A 22,089-nucleotide genomic window follows, 5' to 3' on the forward strand; every position below is an offset into this window, starting at 1 on the left:
AATCGTGCTACGCAGTATGGCAAATCAGCATACTGTACTACCTTAAAGTACACCTATCAGAGTGGTAGATGGGTCGCACGTAAGACCATGTCACTTACACTTGACTATCCACTCTCATTACGCGTATCTTCGTGTTGCGCTTTGTTAATGACAAACTTTGTATCTTCGATAATAATAGGAGCTGAAGAAAGGAGCTGAAACTTTTGCCACGGCCTGGGTCGCCTGCTTAGTAGGTAGATGTGATAATCATTACACACCCTTTCGGCTTCCTCTAGTTACCGGTGTTGGCTCTCCTGCCAACCCACAACAGTCACTATTGCCAACGCACTTCAGTACTGAAATAGCACCCCAGATTTGTACATAACAGGGAAATCCTGTCTGTACTTCAAGCGTAGGTGATCTATTGATCTGATGGAACTACAATTTCCTTGAGACCTATGAGATACAGGCAGGATTTCCCCATTACGTACAAAGTTGGGTTACTATTACAATACTGGAAAGCCTCGACAATAGTGAAGATTTCAGAAGGGGAGAATGGGATGAAGATGTGAAGTATGTTTTAGGGAGAGCACTGGACTACAGTAGTTATATTAGCTGTACTGCCATGGTGGCGTAATGGTTAGCATATCTGCCTAGTAAGTAAGAGACATGAGTTCACGTCCTGGCTATAGCACAAATTTTAATTTAATTCTTCAGCTTCTATCGTTACCGAAGATTAGGTTGAGACTCATCTGTCTCAAGAAAATTGTAATTCGAAATTTTATTCCGATTCGCTTCTTGTGACACTGTCAGAAATGAAAAGGCGGACTATAGCTGTGAGAATATTACACGAGACCTATGTGAGAAAATGTGGTTAAATACAATAACGGCAAGGACGTCTTTCGTATTACAAGAGCAAGGTGGATGTTTATTAGAAAAATAATGCGTTCCTTTAAGCCAAAAATGCAGTTTTTCTCTTATTTTATCTTTAGCTCAGTGCAAATGGTAAAATGTTTTTCTGGTGAATACAGGAACAAGACTTCTGGTCAGGTGACTACAGGGTTATAAACACAAAATCAAATAGGGGTAATGCAGGAGTAGGTTTAATAATGAATAGGAAAATAGGAATGCGGGTAAGCTACTACAAACAGCATAGTGAACGCATTATTGTGGCCAAGATAGATACGAAGCCCACACCTACTACAGTAGTACAAGTTTATATGCCAACTAGCTCTGCAGATGACGAAGAAATTGAAGAAATGTATGATGAAATAAAAGAAATTATTCAGATTGTGAAGGGAGACGAAAATTTAATAGTCATGGGTGACTGGAATTCGAGTGTAGGAAAAGGGAGAGAAGGAAACATAGTAGGTGAATATGGATTGGGGGACAGAAATGAAAGAGGAAGCCGCCTGGTCGAATTTTGCAGAGAGCACAACACAATCATAACTAACACTTGGTTTAAGAATCATGAAAGAAGGTTGTATACATGGAAGAACCCTGGAGATACTAAAAGGTATCAGATAGATTATATAATGGTATGACAGAGATTTAGGAACCAGGTTTTAAATTGTAAGACATTTCCAGGGGCAGATGTGGACTCTGACCACAATCTATTGGTTATGACCTGTAGATTAAAACTGAAGAAACTGCAAAAAGGTGGGAATTTAAGGAGATGGGACCTGGATAAACTAAAAGAACCAGAGGTTGTACAGAGATTCAGGGAGAGCATAAGGGAGCAATTGACAGGAATGGGGGAAATAAATACAGTTGAAGAAGAATGGGTAGCTTTGAGGGATGAAGTAGTGAAGGCAGCAGACGATCAAGTAGGTAAAAAGACGAGGGCTAGTAGAAATCCTTGGGTAACAGAAGAAATATTGAATTTAATTGATGAAAGGAGAAAATATAAAAATGCAGTAAGTGAAACAGGCAAAAAGGAATACAAACGTCTCAAAAATGAGATCGACAGGAAGTGCAAAATGGCTAAGCAGGGATGGCTAGAGGACAAATGTAAGGATGTAGAGGCTTATCTCACTAGGGGTAAGATAGATACTGCCTACAGGAAAATTAGAGAGACCTTTGGAGAAAAGAGAACCACTTGTATGAATATCGAGAGCTCAGATGGAAACCCAGTTCTAAGCAAAGAAGGGAAAGCAGAAAGGTGGAAGGAGTATATAGAGGGTCTATACAAGGGCGATGTACTTGAGGACAATATTATGGAAATGGAAGAGGATGTAGATGAAGATGAAATGGGAGATATGATACTGCGTGAAGAGTTTGACAGAGCACTGAAAGACCTGAGTCGAAACAAGGCCCCCGGAGTAGACAATATTCCATTGGAATTACTGACGGCCGTGGGAGAGCCAGTCCTGACAAAACTCTACCATCTGGTGAGCAAGATGTATGAAACAGGCGAAATACCCTCAGACTTCAAGAAGAATATAATAATTCCAATCCCAAAGAAAGCAGGTGTTGACAGATGTGAAAATTACCGAACTATCAGCTTAATAAGTCACAGCTGCAAAATCCTAACACGAATTTTTTACAGACGAATGGAAAAACTAGTAGAAGCCAACCTCGGGGAAGATCAGTTTGGATTCCGTAGAAACACTGGAACACGTGAGGCAATACTGACCTTACGACTTATCTTAGAAGAAAGATTAAGGAAAGGCAAACCTACGTTTCTAGCATTTGTAGACTTAGAGAAAGCTTTTGACAATGTTGACTGGAATACTCTCTTTCAAATTCTAAAGGTGGCAGGGATAAAATATAGGGAGCGAAAGGCTATTTACAACTTGTACAGAAACCAAATGGCAGTTATAAGAGTCGAGGGACATGAAAGGGAAGCAGTGGTTGGGAAGGGAGTAAGACAGGGTTGTAGCCTCTCCCCGATGTTGTTCAATCTGTATATTGAGCAAGCAGTAAAGGAAACAAAAGAAAAATTCGGAGTAGGTATTAAAATTCATGGAGAAGAAATAAAAACTTTGAGGTTCGCCGATGACATTGTAATTCTGTCAGAGACAGCAAAGGACTTGGAAGAGCAGTTGAATGGAATGGACAGTGTCTTGAAAGGAGGATATAAGATGAACATCAACAAAAGCAAAACAAGGATAATGGAATGTAGTCTAATTAAGTCGGGTGATGCTGAGGGAATTAGATTAGGAAATGAGGCACTTAAAGTAGTAAAGGAGTTTTGCTATTTGGGGAGCAAAATAACTGATGATGGTCGAAGTAGAGAGGATATAAAATGCAGGCTGGCAATGGCAAGGAAAGCGTTTCTGAAGAAGAGAAATTTGTTAACATCCAGTATTGATTTAAGTGTCAGGAAGTCATTTCTGAAAGTATTCGTATGGAGTGTAGCCATGTATGGAAGTGAAACATGGACGATAAATAGTTTGGACAAGAAGAGAATAGAAGCTTTCGAAATGTGGTGCTACAGAAGAATGCTGAAGATTAGATGGGTAGATCACATAACTAATGAGGAAGTATTGAATAGGATTGGGGAGAAGAGAAGTTTGTGGCACAACTTGACCAGAAGAAGGGATCGGTTGGTAGGACATGTTCTGAGGCATCAAGGGATCACCAATTTAGTATTGGAGGGCAGCGTGGAGGGTAAAAATCGTAGAGGGAGACCAAGAGATGAATACACTAAGCAGATTCAGAAGGATGTAGGTTGCAGTAGGTACTGGGAGATGAAAAAGCTTGCACAGGATAGAGTAGCATGGAGAGCTGCATCAAACCAGTCTCAGGACTGAAGACCACAACAACAACAACAACATATTATGCCTAAAATTTGACTCTGAAATATCTGAAAAATACCCGTCCGCGCCTCCAACGATCTCCGCTTTGGGGTAATAAGCTTTTGCCAACCACATATTTTTTTTTAATTTGACTTTGGGAATGGACCACGAAGTTAGAGGGTGCCGTATCTGGTGAGTACGATGCACATACCAAAAATCAAAGGTTCTTAAGAGTTTGAGAAATAGTATGAGGCAACGACTAAGAGAAACAAGGGAAAGGGATACAGCAGAAGACAAATGGGTAGCTCTAAGAGATGAAATAGTGAAGGCAGCAAAGGATCAAACAGGAAAACAGACAAACCCTCGTAAAAATCTCTAAACACCACAAGAAATATCGAATTTAATTGACGAAAAAAGAAAGTACAAAACTGCAAAGAATGAAGGAAACAAAAGGGAATATAGACGTCTAAAACATGAGACTGACAAATGGCAAAATGACGAAGCTGGATGGACATTGCAGGACTGTAGAAGCATGCATGACAACGGGAAAGAATAAGATGGCATTTGGAGAAACGAGAACTACCAGCATGAAAATAAAGAAGTCACAGGCAAGTGGGTACTAAGCAAAGACAGGAAGGCTGAAAGTTCGTAGGAATGGGTATGTACAATGGAAACCAACTTGATTTCACTATATTAGAAAGAGAGAAGAGGTAGCTGAAGATGAGATAGGAGATATGATACTGCGAAAAGAATCTGACAGTGCAGTGAAACACCCGAATCGAAAGAATGCCCCCCGAGTTGACGATATTCCCTCTCAATTATTGAGATTCTTGGAAGAGACAGCCAACACAAAATTATTCCATACGGTGAGCAAAATATGTGAGACTGGCTAAATGCCCTCAGACTTCGGAAAGAACGTAACAATTCCTACTCCAAAGAAGGAAGGTTCTGACAGATGAGAATATTACCTAACCTTCAGTTAATAACTCATGGTTGCAACATAATGACACCAGTTATTTACAGATGAATGGAAAAAACAGTAAAACCCGGTCTCAAAGACTGTCAGCTTGATTTCCGGATAAATGTATGAATACGTGAGGCAATACTGACCCTACAATTTATCTTTGAAGACACATTGATGAAACGCAAACCCACATTTGTAGCATGTGTATATTTAGAGAAAGCTTTTTGATAATGTTGAACGGAATACAATCTTTGAAATTCTGAAATTAGTAGGGATAAAATAAAGAGAGCCAAAAGTTATCCACAATTCGTACGGAAGGTAAAGTGAAATTACAAGGGCAGAAAGAAATGAAAAAGAAGCAGTAGTTGAGAAGGGAGCAAGACATGGTTGTAGCCTCTCCCCGATGATATTCAATATGTACATTGGGCAAGCACTAAAAGCAACCAAGGAAAAATTTGTAAATGATATTAAAGTTCAGGGAGAAAAAATAAAAACTCTTCCGTATTCCGATGACGTAATTCTGACAGAGGCGGCCAAGGGCTTGGAAGATCATCTAAACAGAATGGATAACCTCTTATAAAGGTGTTATAAGATGAACACCAAGAAAAGTGAAACAATGATAATGGTATGTAGTCGAATTAAATCAGGCTACGTTGAGGGAATTAAGATTAGGAAATGAGACATTAAAAGTAGTACATGAGTTCTGCTATATGGGCAGCAAAATAACTGATGATGGCAGATGTAGAGAGGATACAAAATGTAGAATGGCAGCGGCAAGAAAAGAGTTTCTGAAAATGAGAGATCTGTCAACACCGAGCATGAGTTTATGTATTAGGAAATATCTTCTGGGGTACTTGTCTGAAGTGTAGTCTGGTACAGGAATGAAAGGGGAATAAAAAGTATAGATACGCAGAGAATAGAAGCATCATAATTACGATGCTATAGAGGAATGCTGAATATTAGATTGTTAAGTCGAATAGCTAATTGAAAAGTACTGAATCGAACTGGGGAAAAAATTTTGTAGCACAATCTCACTAAAATAAGAAATTGGTTGTTATAACATATCCAGAGACATCTGGTGGGAGACGGAGGGGGGGGGGGGGGGGAGATGTAGAGGGAGGCCAAAACTTCTGCACTGTAATCCGTTTCCATTGGATGTAGGTTGCAGTAGTTAAGATTCAAACAAGTATTCAGGCTGAAGACTAAAACAACAACAACTTATTTATTGACTCCGCGAATTTATATTGAACAGGAATTTCTTGACACATGAGTATGCAAAAAGTACACTCCTGGAAATGGAAAAAAGAACACATTGACACCGGTGTGTCAGACCCACCATACTTGCTCCGGACACTGCGAGAGGGCTGTACAAGCAATGATCACACGCACGGCACAGCGGACACACCAGGAACCGCGGTGTTGGCCGTCGAATGGCGCTAGCTGCGCAGCATTTGTGCACCGCCGCCGTCAGTGTCAGCCAGTTTGCCGTGGCATACGGAGCTCCATCGCAGTCTTTAACACTGGTAGCATGCCGCGACAGCGTGGACGTGAACCGTATGTGCAGTTGACGGACTTTGAGCGAGGGCGTATAGTGGGCATGCGGGAGGCCGGGTGGACGTACCGCCGAATTGCTCAACACGTGGGGCGTGAGGTCTCCACAGTACATCGATGTTGTCGCCAGTGGTCGGCGGAAGGTGCACGTGCCCATCGACCTGGGACCGGACCGCAGCGACGCACGGATGCACGCCAAGACCGTAGGATCCTACGCAGTGCCGTAGGGGACCGCACCGCCACTTCCCAGCAAATTAGGGACACTGTTGCTCCTGGGGTATCGGCGAGGACCATTCGCAACCGTCTCCATGAAGCTGGGCTACGGTCCCGCACACCGTTAGGCCGTCTTCCGCTCACGCCCCAACATCGTGCAGCCCGCCTCCAGTGGTGTCGCGACAGGCGTGAATGGAGGGACGAATGGAGACGTGTCGTCTTCAGCGATGAGAGTCGCTTCTGCCTTGGTGCCAATGATGGTCGTATGCGTGTTTGGCGCCGTGCAGGTGAGCGCCACAATCAGGACTGCATACGACCGAGGCACACAGGGCCAACACCCGGCATCATGGTGTGGAGAGCGATCTCCTACATTGGCCGTACACCACTGGTAATCGTCGAGGGGACACTGAATAGTGCACGGTACATCCAAACCGTCATCGAACCCATCGTTCTACCATTCCTAGACCGGCAAGGGAACTTGCTGTTCCAACAGGACAATGCACGTCCGCATGTATCCCGTGCCACCCAACGTGCTCTAGAAGGTGTAAGTCAACTACCCTGGCCAGCAAGATCTCCGGATCTGTCCCCCATTGAGCATGTTTGGGACTGGATGAAGCGTCGTCTCACGCGGTCTGCACGTCCAGCACGAACGCTGGTCCAACTGAGGCGCCAGGTGGAAATGGCATGGCAAGCCGTTCCACAGGACTACATCCAGCATCTCTACGATCGTCTCCATGGGAGAATAGCAGCCTGCATTGCTGCGAAAGGTGGATATACACTGTACTAGTGCCGACATTGTGCATGCTCTGTTGCCTGTGTCTATGTGCCTGTGGTTCTGTCAGTGTGATCATGTGATGTATCTGACCCCAGGAATGTGTCAATAAAGTTTCCCCTTCCTGGGACAATGAATTCACGGTGTTCTTATTTCAATTTCCAGGAGTGTAGTTTTATACTATATACGACATTTTTCTTTGTAAAAAAGGAATGACTGAGTATTACTGATGTTTGAGTGCCTGTGAAAGACTATTGCATAACGGTTTATGTCTGAAAAGAAGCCGGAAGACGACAATTTAAATAGCTGTTGTGAAGGTAGCATTTGGTGAAAGTTTTGGTATACATAAAATAGTTATAAAAATGTGTCTACCTAGACTTTTTACCACTATTGTAGACCAATGGTAAATCTGAATTTTCCTATTTTTGCTTATAACTTTAAACTCAGTGAAAGAAGATGCATAAGGTAAAAGGTGTCACCTACACTGAAGCAACTGCTTCAAGGATAGAAAAACATGTGTTAGCTGGGATAAAGTAGACACTGGTTATACAGATGGGCCAAATCAATGCAGACAATAGAAGTTATGAAAACTGTGGGGAGTCCTGTAGCTTGCAACAACAACGTCACACTGTTTTGTCTTCCTTTTTTTCTTTTTTTTTTCTTCCTTGTAATTTCATTCCCCTGCCCCACACAGGCAATGGAAGGCTGGCAGCAGCACAGTCCACCGCTCTTCAGACAAACGGCTTTATAAAATACAGAAAGGGTTCTTACATAAAAAGGGGGATAAAAAGGGGACATAAATACACTGGAAATGGAGATTATCGAAGTTAAAATATACACTAATACGGGAACATGCACTGGGGGACAGTTAAAATGTCGATATAAAGTTAAGAGAACACACCTGGCAATTTGAAGTGCACTTAAAAAACACTAGAGGCAAAAACAAGTTAAAAGTCTGCCACAGTATAAAAAGCACCAACCAGTCATGGACTATATACAGGTTGAGCACACAATCAAAACCACATCACTAGATGACACTGTATAATGGCGGTGAACACAACACTAACGCAGCACACTTTATAATGAAAAAAAACCTCGGATCTGCCAGGAGGGGGGGGGGGGGGGTTAAGACAAGGGTGAAGGGAAAAGTGGGTGAAAGAAAGGGGGATGAGGTGGGGGGCGTGACGAAGGAGGGCTGGGGAGGGAAGGGACGGGAGAGGAAAACCAGCAAGGAGGGTGTACAGTGACTCGGGGGTGGGGGGGAGGGCGAGGAAGAAAATCTGCTCTGGGAGAAGGAGGGTAGAGGAAAAGGGGGGCCCTGGGGGGGACAAGACCAGGTTACAGTTGGAAGGAAGGGTAGGGCAAAGTTCAACATCCAGGAGGGGGAGGTGCTGGAAATTGCCCCGATGAAGGAGATGGAGGGTGTGGAGGTGGAGAGAGGCAGGGATACAGCGATAGAGGTGCGGCAATGGCCGGGAGCAGAGAGGAAGCAGGAAACGAGGGGGTGGGGGGATCAAGCCTGCAAACAGCGCAAACGATGCGGAGATGTTGGAGGAAAAGGAGGAGGTCAGGGAAGGGGATGAGTTCATACAGGAGTCATGTGGGGGAAGGAAAGCAGATACGGAAGGCAAGGCGGAGCATGTGGTGTTCGAGGATCTGGAGGGCCTTATTAAAGTGGAGGGGGGGGTCCGAGATCCAGGCAACGCTGGCATAACAGAAGATAGGATGGATGAGGGATTTGTAGGTGTGCAGGATGGTGGAAGGCTGCAATCCCCATACCTGGCTAGACAGGAGTTTAGGGAGGCGGAGGTGGGAATGGGCTTTCTGCCGGATGGTCAGGTGATGAGGGGTCCAGGTGAGGTGACGGTCAAGGGTGAGGCCAAGGTATCTCAGGGTGGGGGTCAGCTGGATGGGACAACCATAAATGGTTAGGTAGAAATCATGGAGACGGAATGAGCGGGTGGTTTGGCCTATGATGATTGCCTGGGTTTTGGAGGGCTTGATACATAGGAACCACTGGTTACACCAAGTGGTGAACTGATCAAGGTGGGTTTAGAGGGTGCATTGGGACTGTTGAAGGAAAGGATAGAGAGCCAGGAAGGCGGGTCATCAGCATATTGGAGGAGGTGGGCAGGAGAGGGTGGCTTGGGCATATCGGCAATGTACAGAAGATAGAGAGGGGAGAGGAGTGAGCACTGGGGGACGCCAGCAGTGGGATAAGAGATACGGGAGTTGGCGTCGTGGAGGGTGACATAGGAAGGACGGCGTGAGAGGAACGAAGCGACCAGACGGACAAAATTGATAGGCAGGCCATAGGTTTGGAGTTTAAAGAAGAGACCAGGATGCCATACGCGGCCGTAGGAATTTTGGAGGTCGAGGGAAACAAAAATGGCGGAGAGACGGGAGTTAATCTGGAGGGAGAGAAGGTGGACGAGATTAAGGAGTTGTCGTCTTCCTTTAACTTTGTCTAAGCCTTTGATTGTAGGGAAAGGAATTATATTGCACTGTCTGTTAGTCTCGTGTAAAACTCAAGTATGCATCTTTTGCAATTGCGAAATATTAGCAAGGAACTACAGGGTTTTTGGTAGAGATTCATCCGATTTCACAAAAATATATCTTCTTCATTAGTGAAGATAGAAATGTGAGATCAAAAAGTTTATTTCGGTACCATTTGTGAGTTACTGGTTACTGTGGTTGCCGGTAGAGGTCTCCCTAACCGCTCGCTCACTCGTTATCCAACCAGTAACCCCAGATTCTTTAAAGAATCGAACTCCAATGTATAAAACACCTTGAAAGGTCTGATTGCTTTATTTATGAGTTAATGTGTTAAATATTTGACGTTAAGCATCAAACATTAGAGAAAGTTTGAAAAGAAGGTTCGAAATTACGCTTAAAGTTTGTCGGAAGACGCTAAGTGCTCTCATTATGTAACACTGGATGAATATAGCTTGGGTAATCTGTGCTTCATTTTAAACAGAAGCTAGTTTCTCATGCATCTCAACGTTTATGACATCTTATGTCGTGAACTATGTGTCGCATAATGATATAATTTTGCAGGTACAGTCAGGGGTATATGTAGATACTGTATGCACACTGTGTTACGATCAGAGTGGGTAGTAGAGAAGTAATAAATTAAAATGTCATACCCGACGCTGAAGTTTGCCTGCATGAACAGCGAAACTTCAGGAAACGAGTAACTGCTTTCCTTTCATCAATTTGTAGAGGACGCCAGCGAGAAGACGTTTCGTAAGGATTTTAAATTACGCACAAAGTTTGTTGGCAGTTGCTAAGTGTTCTCATTCCCTAACACTGGATGAATTTAATCTGCGTATTTGCACGCCGTCAGGTGCGCTGCCTCATTAGAAACGTACAGTTTGTAACTGTGACACTTGTCCTGCTGCGTTTAACTTCTAACATGTCAGTATACCGCTTAATGAGTAGATTAACAAAGCATTTTAAATTTTTAAAGCGAAATACTGAAGTTTATAATGTCGTTGTTCGTGGAAGCCGTCAGATAGGCAACCTGCAAATGAAATGGGGCTCCGGGTTACTCGCTTAGTGAGACACACGTGATCGAGTCGAGATGACGATAACACACGAACAAAAGGCGTTCTGCGTTCTCCGTTCCGACGGGCGCAATTCAGTTACAACCGTGTGGCGTGATTTTCGTCGTGATTACGGGACCGCGATTCCTACACGGGCGACTTTCTGGTCAAAATCGACTAGTCGAAGAGTGTGCGCCTTTCGTGCACGCGTGTAAATCAGCAGCCAACCACGTCGCCAGTGCGTCCATGACGTCGATGATCTACACTCTACAGACTGCGCCGGGTGTGGAGTTCAACATTTTCGAGTATGCCACACATTGCGCATGCGCAGAAACTGGGTACTATGGCGGCGTCTCGTAACATCAGAAGTTAACCTATTCTGGCCGAGCTCACTCTTGATACAGTAATGGATTATTTGCTTTCGTGTTTTCTTAATCTTGTTTGCTTTGTCTTCAAGACATACTGTGAAGGTTGCACGAGATCCTGGTATTTTTCTTACTAGTGTTCTCTGAAAGGGAGACGAAATAACTGAAAGCACACAAAAAGTCCCCACTACGCATCAATAAGAACATAAACAGATAATCGTGTTTTAATGAAAATTATTTAAACAAGAAAAAAGTCACAATTATTTTATGAGAAAAATAATGTTCGGTGCTATTTGGTACTTAGCAAGAGAACAAAATACAGAGGATAAAATAAAAAGGAGCTGTTTTCTGCGTTTTAGATATTGTTTGATGTGTTTTTATACACATATTTTCTCTAGCAAATAAATGTGTTTGTTTTGAAATGTTTGAACGACACTTTTCCTATTTTTTCGGTTCTCAAGAGTGTAGAGATTTCACCACACGATCTTTGACAAGAACATCTACCATGAATTTTGGTGTGGTCATTAATGAACTCTATTATTATTATTGCCTGTTCCTACATTTTTTACTCAATTTTTTCGTAGAAAGGATAGTCCCTCATCAACTCTCCCTTACGGTTCAGGTGCCGAATTGCACAGCAGACAGCTCTCACAATACATGCAATTTTGTTACTGATGTGTAAACGTAAAAACTACTCGAGACAGACGGGAATCAGTACAAGAGTGTAGTTGACTCACTTGTCTCGATTAATCTGTTCAAGCACCAAAGACGATCGTGTAAAACAAGCTTAAGAGGCGTACGGATGTCATATTGCACACTTGACCTCCAAGATCGCCTCATCTCACGTTGTGTGATATTTTCTGTGGGGGATTGTGAAAAACTCCGTCTTCGTGCCTCCCCTTCCAGTAACCTTGGATGAACTCGAACGCTGCACAACGGCAGTGAATGTAGTAACTCCATACATGCTCGTAAACCATACGGGCAGTGCAACCATACTTGGAGAACCATAGTCTGTCAGCACGACGACCATTGTAGTGGCTCCTCCCTCGATGTGGTAGCACATCCAATGTCAGTACTGCACACCAACGAATCTCGGTTCTGCATGTAGCGTTATGATGGACGTGTCGATGTGTGGAATCTCCGAGGAGAATGGACGTTACCAGATTGCATTCATCATTTTCATCAAACAGATCCAGCTCCTGGCGATGCGTTACGGAATACCGTTGCGTACAGAACACGATCACCTACATTTCGCATACCCTGTAATTTGGACAGCAGCCGTTATATTTCTGACGTGTTAGGATCGGTGACTGAGCCATATTTTCAAGATCTTGGTGACGTTATCTTCCAACAAGATAACGCGAAACCATTAGTTGCCCTTACTGTCCTGACCTGTATCGATAGAGAATGTGTCAAACTGCTGAGCAGGCCAGCAAGTCATCCACATCTCTCACTCACTGAATACGGCTCTGAGCACTATGGGACTCAACTGCTGAGGTCAGTAGTCCCCTAGAACTTAGAACTAGTTAAACCTAACTAACCTAAGGACATCACAAACATCAATGCCCGAGGCAGGATTCGAACCTGCGACCGTAGCGGTCTTGCGGTTCCAGACTGCAGCGCCTTTAACCGCACGGCCACTTTGGCCGGCCTGCATACATCTGACCGTGAGTTGTAGAGCGACTGGCACACGACCACTCGCCAGCCACTACGATTGATGAACTCTGGCAGAGTTGAAGCAGCACGGAATGTTGTACCTGCATCTGTCACTCAAACTCACAAGGGGAGGCCACGACGCTGAGATCACAGATTTACTTCAGACCTTGTACATCTTTAATACGTCATTAAAACAACGTAGTGGCAAGTAGTAAGGTGCACTACGCTGGCAAAAAAAATGGATCTGAGCACTATGGGACTTAGCATCTGAGGTCATCAGTCCCCTAGAACATAGAACTACTGAAACCTAACTAACCTAAGGACAACACACACATCCATGCCCGAGGCAGGATTCGAACCTGCGACCGCAGCGGTCACGCGGTTTCCAACTGAAGCGCCTAGAACCGCTCGGCCACCCCGGCCGGCACTACGCTGGCAATTCCGAGAAGAGCGCAAGAGAAGTTTTACACATCTGTATTGTGGCTAATGTATCTGTGCGTAGGTACCGGACGTTAGAGTTCTTGGTGCTCAAGTGATTACCGTTCGAGCTTTGTAAGACGAACGTGAATGACGCGACGGTTGGACCCCCGCTCTACCTCAACTATTGGCTCTGAGCACTGTGGGACTTAACATCTGAGGTCATCAGTCCCCTAGAACTTAAAACTACTTAAACCTAACTAACCTAAGGACAGCACGCAACACCCAGTCATCACGAGGCAGAGAAAATCCCTGACTCGCCGGGAATCGAACCTGGGAACCCGGGCGCGGCAAGCGAGAACGCTACCGCACGACCACGAGCTGCGGACTGTGACTTACTGTATTACTGATTCTAAATAACATCATTCGCATTATTATTTATAGAAGTTTCACTTGAAAATTTAATTACAAATAGTAAATAGTCAAATAACATATGAAATTCACTACAACTTCACGAAAATTCACGTCTTTTTTCATTATATTACTTATCAAATGTCTTATAAATTAAGTACTATGACCAGTGAAGAAAAAAATTTAGATTAAAAAGTAAATGTTACATGGGTTCGCACCGTCGCCTCATCCACGACCCTCCTGCAACACTAACGCTAACATAACCTTAATGACTTCTTAGACCCGTTACTCTCGCACAAGTACATCAGTGACGTAACAGACGCGTAAAATTTCTCTTGCGATTTTCTCGGAATTGCCAATGTAGTGCACTATAGTACTTACACATTATGTTCTTTTTATGGCCTACTAAAGGTGCGCCGTGCGGGATTAGCCGTGCGGTCTTAGGCGCAGCAGTCATGGACTGTGCGGCTGGTCCCGGCGGAGGTTCGAGTCCTCCCTCGGGCATGTGTGTATGTGTATCTGTCCTTAAGGTAATTTAGGTTAAGTAGTGTGTACGCTTAGGGACTGATGACCTTAGCAGTTAAGTCCCATAAAATTTCACACACACACTAAAGGTGTACAAAGTTTGAAGTAAATCCGTGATTACAACGTCGCGGCCGCACCTTGTCAGCTCTGCACTTAATTTCGTATCCTGTTTACCCCCGTATCAGCTACAAATTTAATCGTCTATTTTTCCTACCATACTGTATACGCACAATAAGTAAAATTTCCTTATTTGTTATCATTATCGGTGTTGCAATTTTAATGGCCAAGACCCATAGGCAACGATGATATCTTTCATAACAATATCTTCAGATGAGACCAGAATGAAATGTTACTCTGCAGCGGAGTGTGCGCTGATATGAAACTTCCTGTCAGATTAAAACTGCGTGCCGGGCCGAGACTCGAACTCGAGACCTTTGCTTTTCGCGAATAGTACTGTACCGAATGAGCTACCCAAGCACGAGTCACGACCCGTCCTCATAGGTCACAGGTCCCAAGTTCGAATCTCGGTCCGGCACACAGTTTTAATCTGCCAGGAGTTTCATCTTCAGATGAGCCATTGCTCGGAAAGTAACCCACATAATGGAAGGAAACTGTGCTGAAGAGTATCCTGAGATCCTTGTAGATTAGTGACTGAAGTTTAATGTAAGTAATCTATGGTCTCCAACGACACAGTACAGAGTCACCGTCGGGTTTCTTTCCACCATCCGACAGGTACAGTCCTGTCCCCTGGGTAAAATCATACACTACTGGCCATTAAAATTGCTACACCACGAAGATGACGTGCTACAGACGCGAAATTTAACCGACAGGAAGAAAACGCTGTGATATGCAAATGATTAGCTTTTCAGAGCATTCACACAAGGTTGGCGCCGGTGGCGACACCTACAACGTGCTGACATGAGGAAAGTTTCCAACCGATTTCTCATACACAAACAGCAGTTGACCGGCGTTGCCTGGTGAAACGTTGTTTTGATGCCTCGTGTAAGGAGGAGAAATGCGTAACATCACGTTTCCGACTTTGATAAAGGTTGGATTGTAGCCTATCGCGATTGCGATTTATCGTATCGCGACATTGCTGCTCGCGTTGGTCGAGATCCAATGACTGTTAGCAGAATATGGAATCGGTGGGTTCAGGAGGGTAATACGGAACGCCGTGCTGGGTCACAACGGCCTCGTATCACTAGCAGTCGAGATGACAGGCATCTTATCCGCATGGCTGTAACGGATCGTGCAGCCACGTCTCGATCCCCGAGTCAACAGATGGGGACGTTTGCAAGACAACAACCATCTGCACGAACAGTTCGACGACGTTTGCAGCAGCATGGACTATCAGCTCGGAGACCATGGGTGCGATTACCCTTGACGCTGCATCACACACAGGAGCGCCTGCGATGGTGTACTCAACGACGAACCTGGGTGCACGAATGGCTAAACGTCATTTCTTCGGATGAATCCAGGTTCTGTTTACAGCATCATGATGGTCGCATCCGTGTTTGGCGACATCGCGGTGAACGCACATTGGAAGCGTGTATTCGTCTTCGCCATTATCACCCGGCTTGGTGGTATGGGGTGCCATTGGTTACACGTCTCGGTCACCTCTTGTTCGCACTGACGGCACTTTGAACAGTGGACGGTACATTTCAGATGTGTTTCGACCCGTGGCTCTACCCTTCATCCGACCCCTGCGAAACCCTACATTTCAGTAGGATAATTCACGACCGCATGTTGCAGGTCCTGTACGGGCCTTTCTGGATACAGAAAATGTTCGACTGCTGTACTGGCCAGCACATTCACCAGATCTCTCACCAACTGAAAACGTCTGGTCAATGGTGGCCGAGCAACTGGCTCGTCACAATACGCCAGTCACTACTCTTTATGAACTGTGGTTTCGCGTTGAAGCTGCAGGGGCAGCTGTATCCGTAAGCGCCATCCAAGCTCTGTTTGACTCAATGCCCAGGCGTATCAAAGCCGTTATTACGGCCAGAGGTGGTTGTTCTGGGTACTGATTTCTCAGGATCTATGCACCCTAATTGCGTGAAAATGTAATCACATGTCAGTTCTAGTACAATATATTTGCCCAATGAATACCCGTTTATCATCTACATTTCTTCTTGGTGTAGCAGTTTTAATGGCCAGTAGTGTAGCTTCCAAAAATGGGTTAAAATCCCTGTCTTTCCATCCCAGGTAACGTTCCCTAGTGCTTCGTAAATCACTCGGATGGAATACTGGAGTGCTCCCTTCAAACCTGTGGTCCATTCAGTGCTTTGTCCTGCTTCAGCTAGGCTAGTGTCATCCGCTGGCGATTTGAGAAAACAGAAACGTGAGAGTACTTACCCGGCTCAGTGAGGATCTTCTTGGCGGCCGTGCGGCCTTCGTCGTCGGCGGCGCGTCGCTTCTTCTTCGGAGGCCCGAGGGTGACGAGGCGCACGTCGTTGGTCCAGGGCAGCAGGTCCACCGAGTCGACCGACAGTCCGTCCTGCGCGGCCAACACTCCTGCCGGACTCGCTTCCGTCAGCTCGCCTGTATCTTCAACTGCGGCGCACTCGTCCGCGAACGGAAGGTCCATTATCTTAATCACGTCACGCAGAATCATTTGCAGTTCCATTCCTCGGGGAGCAGTCGAGGGGCCTGCTGTGCGCCGGCCCCCCAGCACCGAAAACTTCCCTCGGACGCGATTAGACGGTGCGGTCGCAGGCGACAAGCAAAAGCACACTACTACCTACTCTAGCACACGCGGGAGGGGATAAACTGTATTACCTAACTCGGGGCGAAACTAGAATCTCCTCTATAGATGACGACTTCTCTCGAGCACGGTAATTTCCTTAGCACTCAGAGCCAGGAGGCGGCACTGCCTTCCTACAGCACACTTCAGATACAGAGCTATACCGGAAACGAACATAAGAAAATTTATAAAGGTCTGTGGAACGGAACTGCTGCTGCTGAAGCACTTGTTAAACCATTTCTGCTCGGAGACATAGCGGCCGGAGCAATGCATTACCGAAACGGTGGTCGGCTGTGCCTAACTTATGAGCAGCGAATGCCGACCGGGCGCATGGGAAGAAGCGGCGTCGCAGCCGCGTTGCGCGCTGGGGCGGGACCTCTTGCGTTCGCGCTTGCGGATCCAATAGCAGCTACGACGGTGGCTGTACGTGAGGGTCCCAGGCTTCTCCGCTGGCCCGACCAGATACATTCAGCGTTCCTGCAACACACCAGCACAGAGCACTCAGTAAATGCCTAATTAATTATCAACATTTTTAAGGCGAAAGTCTACTGCACGAATATATTTTTATAAAATGTATGTTTACTTTGCTGTACTGAATTTTACACATTTATTCTGACCGGTTTCGGTTGTCAAACATCATCCAGAGGAAAGCAAGAAACAATACGAATGTTACATTTCATATCTCATGCTACAGACTAATGCTATACTATCTATCTATCGCTTGAGCCTTGTCCCGCAGCTACACAGGGTCAGCCATCGTTAATCGGATTTGGCATGTTAATGTTTAAGGGATGGCCGGATGCCCTTCCTGCCGCCACCCCGTACCCCCCAGGACGGAATCAGTGTACCCAACTGTCTGCATCGAGTGTAATCCATGGAATAGTGTGAATGTGTTCAGATGTCTGAGAGCCGTGTAACTGAGGCGGAACAAGGGGACCAGCCCGGTATTCACCTAGTGGGATGTGGAAAACCGCCTAAAACCCACATCCAGGCTGGCCGGCACATCGGTCCTCGTCGTTATTCCGCCGGGGGGATTCGATCCGGGGCCGGCGCGCCTACCCGAGTGCAGGAAATAGCGCGTTAGCGCTCTCGGCTACCCTGGCGGGTCAGACTAATGCTATACTAAACGGCATCAACAGCTACCAGTGAAATACAACTCAGATACAGAGCAGTGTATCATAATATGCCTTGTAGTATAATATTCGTCTGTAGCATGATATATGAAATGTGAAACTTGTATTTTTTTTTGCTTTCCCCTGAATGTTGGTTGACAATCGTAACCAGCTACAATAAAAGTATAAGTTCAGTACAGCAAAGTTTTCTAAAGAATTATTATTAGCAAAATACGCAACAATGGAAAACAAACAACTGTATAAACAAAATGAAATGTGAAGATTACCTTACGTAAGTACGGGAATAAGTCAAATCGAAAAAAGTCACATAATCAATTTTTTGTTTATTTGCAGGTACACTTTTGCAGTCCTGATACACTCTGAAATTCTCGCGTGATTTGACCCTAGCAAACCAGCAGCGGAGACGTAACAAAAGGGGGCAGCCCGGTGATGAAGTGGAATATCGTACAGCAAAAAGAACTCCACGATACTGAACATACAGCTACACGAGGAAATGGTGTAGAGTGCTGAGAGTATCATTCATCTGCTGTGTATGTTCCAGTGTCAGTGTCAGCTACGACTTAGCCTGGTGAGCATCGTCCGTAAGCAGTCGAGGAGTTTAAACTCAGTAAACGCGTATGGTCGACATCACCCCGTTACGGATAAGAAAACTAGTCATACATGGACTCTAAATTTTAGAGAAACAAGTTCTGCTTTCAAAAGAAAAACTCCTGGCCACCCTCTCACTGCAGCACGACCGGAAAAATGTGGCTTTAGTAAGGCATTCAATTCAGCAGTCTTCACGGCGCTCAGCACGAAAACACGCGACCGCCCTACACTTATCGGATTGAACTGCTCGCAGAATTTTTCCCCGCGTCCTAAAGCTGCGTCCTTATAACGTTGTGACGACTCAAAAACTGAGTGACAGACCTTGAAACACATGCGAGATTGTGCCATACATTCTTCAAAACGTGTGCAGCGCATACGTCTCTCTACATACGAAACCAATTTCTTCATCTTTAGGGTGCAGTAGTTCGGCCGCGGTGGCAGAGCGGCTCTAGGCGCTTCTGTCCGGAACCCCGCGACTTCTACGGTTGCAGGTTCGAATCCTGCCTCGGTCATGGATGTGTGTGATGTTCTTAGATTAATTAGGTTTAAGTAGTTCTAAGTTCTAGGGGACTGATGACCTCAGCTGTTAAGTCCCATAGTGCTCAGAGCCATTTGAACCATTTTTTTCGGGTGCAGTAAATAAACAAAATTTCAGATAATGGTCTGAAAACAACCCCCGAGAACTTCATCAACGTCCACTTGTTAGCCCGAAAGTACCAGTTTGGTATGCAGTATTTCAATCTGGTGTGTTGGGTTACTGCTTTTTTAAAGATGTGTTACAGTTATAGCAAACACTGATCGTTATTGTGCGTTGTAGCAAAACCTTCTCCAGCCAAAAGTGGACGATGTTATCAGTGAACGCGGAGTTCAAAACTTTGAGCATCAGCGGGACGCATCTCGTCGTCCACGTGAAATCCTGAGAGATATGTTTCCTGAGCACGTTGTTTCCTTCAGAGGTGGCCTTCAGCCTCACCCGACATGACATCCCGCGACTATTTCCTGTGGGGATACCAAAATTTCAAGGTGTTTGAGCATCTCCCCGATACCCTGGAAGCTCATAAGGAAGTGATATAGAACAAGGTTACTACCATTCCGCCCGAGATGAATCGCAGCCACGAAAACCTCCACAGAGAGACTTGAGTAGTGCATCAGGCCGCCATCTGAATGATGCACTGTTCAAAAACCGTAAATGTAAACAGTCAGTGCATACGGCATTTTGTTTGCTTTATTCAATAAAAAGTATCGGTCGGTATCTCAATGTTTTGATTATATTCATTCCAAAAATTGCGAAGTTCTCTATCGCACCCTGAAAATCTGAAGCCGAACAACTCTACAACAATCCATGTTGAGTTGGTGGAAGTGCACGGCAACAACGCATCATCATACTTGTATGACACAAGTTAGACGGCAGAGACGCTCTGGTGTGGTGAAAAAGTCTAAATGACGAAGAAGGAAGCGGCAAAACATGTCTCTGGGAGCCGGCCGCTGTGGCCAAGCGGTTCTAGGCGCTTCAGTCTGGAACCGCGTGGCCGCTACGGTCGTAGGTTCGAATCCTGCCTCGGGCGTGGATGTGTGTGATGTCCTTAGGTTAGTTAGGTTTAAGTAGTTCTAAGTTCTAGGGGACTGATGACCACAGATGTTGAGTCCCATAGTGCTCAGAGCCATTTGAACCATGTCTCTGGGAAAAGCCGCGAATCACAAGAAGATTGGCGAATCACATCGGTTTTCCCGATCTCCCTTGAGTCGCCTTCCATGATCACCTCAACAGGATGGGTTTATTCGTTCTTCTGTTTTAAGTGGTTATTGGGGCCAACTTCGGACTGTTGAGTGACTATTCCTTTGACTGTTTTGTCGCACTAGAGGACTGTACACTTTGTTATTCACTCTTTAAAGCCCTAAGTGGTTTTTACGCATTGTTTGCACAGCATATTTTGCTTCCAACACACAGAACATGGCTATCCAAAAACCAAGTCAGAATTCTCTAGCATCGGACTCCACAGAAATAGACTGTCTGAGACATTCTACATCCAGAATTTCACGTACGGATAACTTGTTGCCGGCCTGTGTGGCCGAGCGGTTCTAGGCGCTTCAGTCTGAAACCGCGCGACCGCTACGGTCGCAGGTTCGAATCCTGCCTCGGGCATGGATGTGTGTGATGTCCTTAGGTTAGTTAGGTTTAAGTAATTCTAAGTTCTAGGGGACTGATGACCTCAGCAGTTAAGTCCCATAGTGCTCAGAGCCATTTGAACCATTTTTTGATAACTTGTTTCAGTACTGGTCACTAAGTCTAACATGATCACACAATGAAAATTAATAATAATAATAATTATTTTTATTGCTAGTTACGTTGTGAATATTAAATCATTTAACACAGCTTATGTATTAATAAGAGTTAACAGTACGATTGAATTAATGATAACTGAAATCACTGCATAACTAACGACGCAACACGGACATCACATCAATGTAGACGTGAGTACAAGACAGATACTTTAATATGAATGGCATTGGCATCCATACCTGTTCTCAGCAATATTGTAACCGCAGGTACTTGAAAATGGCGATTAAGCCGAGACAGTTTGTCGTAAATAAAGATTATTGGGGTAAATACCCCAAATAGCTGCTTATAATAAATAATCATATCGGTATAAAATGTTCTCACTAAACTCGCGTCGTATTTGGAACTATTACAAGTTTTTGACAATACATTCCATTTTCTTCGACAGGTAAGCAGCCAAATGTCACTAAGATAGTCTGAACTGTAAGACGTGAAAGCAGTAAAGGCGCCACCTGTTGCCTGCGTCTATACGTGGTGTACAGACACAAGTGAGTTGTTTCCCTGATAAAAATAATGAAGGATACTGTGGAAAGCCTGGAAATTTAATCAGATTAGAAGTGAGAAAATTTATACAAGAAATACGTCGCGAAAGACTTAGTGGTTAAAATAAAAGCATCATGTAACATCGGAAATCCAAAAATCACGTACGTACTGAAAGCGCCCTCTTTCAACATGTAGGACCGTAGCGTGCGAGCTCGTATGCAGCAGTGACGTCGCAAGTGTATCAGAGTGGTGAAGCTCTGAACGGGATGCAAGACACGGCTTCGATTTGTAGCTCACACTGCCGCCACGCTGTCATCGTGTGAGATGCCTGTTGCCGAATCCCTGTAGTTGCGAATCAGAAATTTCTGGAACTATTAGCACCTTAGCGACTACAGCACGTACCACAGAGTAGTGCACACCTTCATACAGTATAGTCGTCCAAATACTAACTTGCTGCCTTGGCAGAGATTTCTAAACCTGCCGACCGTTAAAAATGTCTGATCAGATAGGAGTCAGTGCTTCATATAAGGGCGCTGGAACGTTTATTGCGATCTTCGTCAAGATAATACGACTGCGTTGCTCCACATCGTCTCAATTCATCACTTGTCATCTTGATAAATAGTACATGGACCACCGTATTCATCACCTTATTATACAAGGTGTATT

The 22,089-nt window shown here is 44.9% G+C and overlaps 1 protein-coding gene across 4 annotated transcripts in view; it reads right to left on the reverse strand.

Annotated features, from left to right (window-relative positions):
* Nucleotides 1-22,089, reverse strand: part of LOC124722065 (transcription factor CP2) — an 881,222-nt gene that overhangs the window by 510,022 nt on the left and 349,111 nt on the right. For all 4 annotated transcript variants that reach the window (XM_047247263.1, XM_047247260.1, XM_047247261.1 and 1 more), the window contains exon 2: nt 16,494-17,358. In XM_047247263.1, the coding sequence (XP_047103219.1) occupies nt 16,494-16,764 (271 nt within the window). In that variant the 5' untranslated portion in view covers nt 16,765-17,358. The remainder of the gene's footprint in view (nt 1-16,493; nt 17,359-22,089) is intronic.

The sequence above is a fragment of the Schistocerca piceifrons genome, chromosome X (assembly GCF_021461385.2).
Source record: "Schistocerca piceifrons isolate TAMUIC-IGC-003096 chromosome X, iqSchPice1.1, whole genome shotgun sequence".
Taxonomy (NCBI): domain Eukaryota; kingdom Metazoa; phylum Arthropoda; class Insecta; order Orthoptera; family Acrididae; genus Schistocerca; species Schistocerca piceifrons.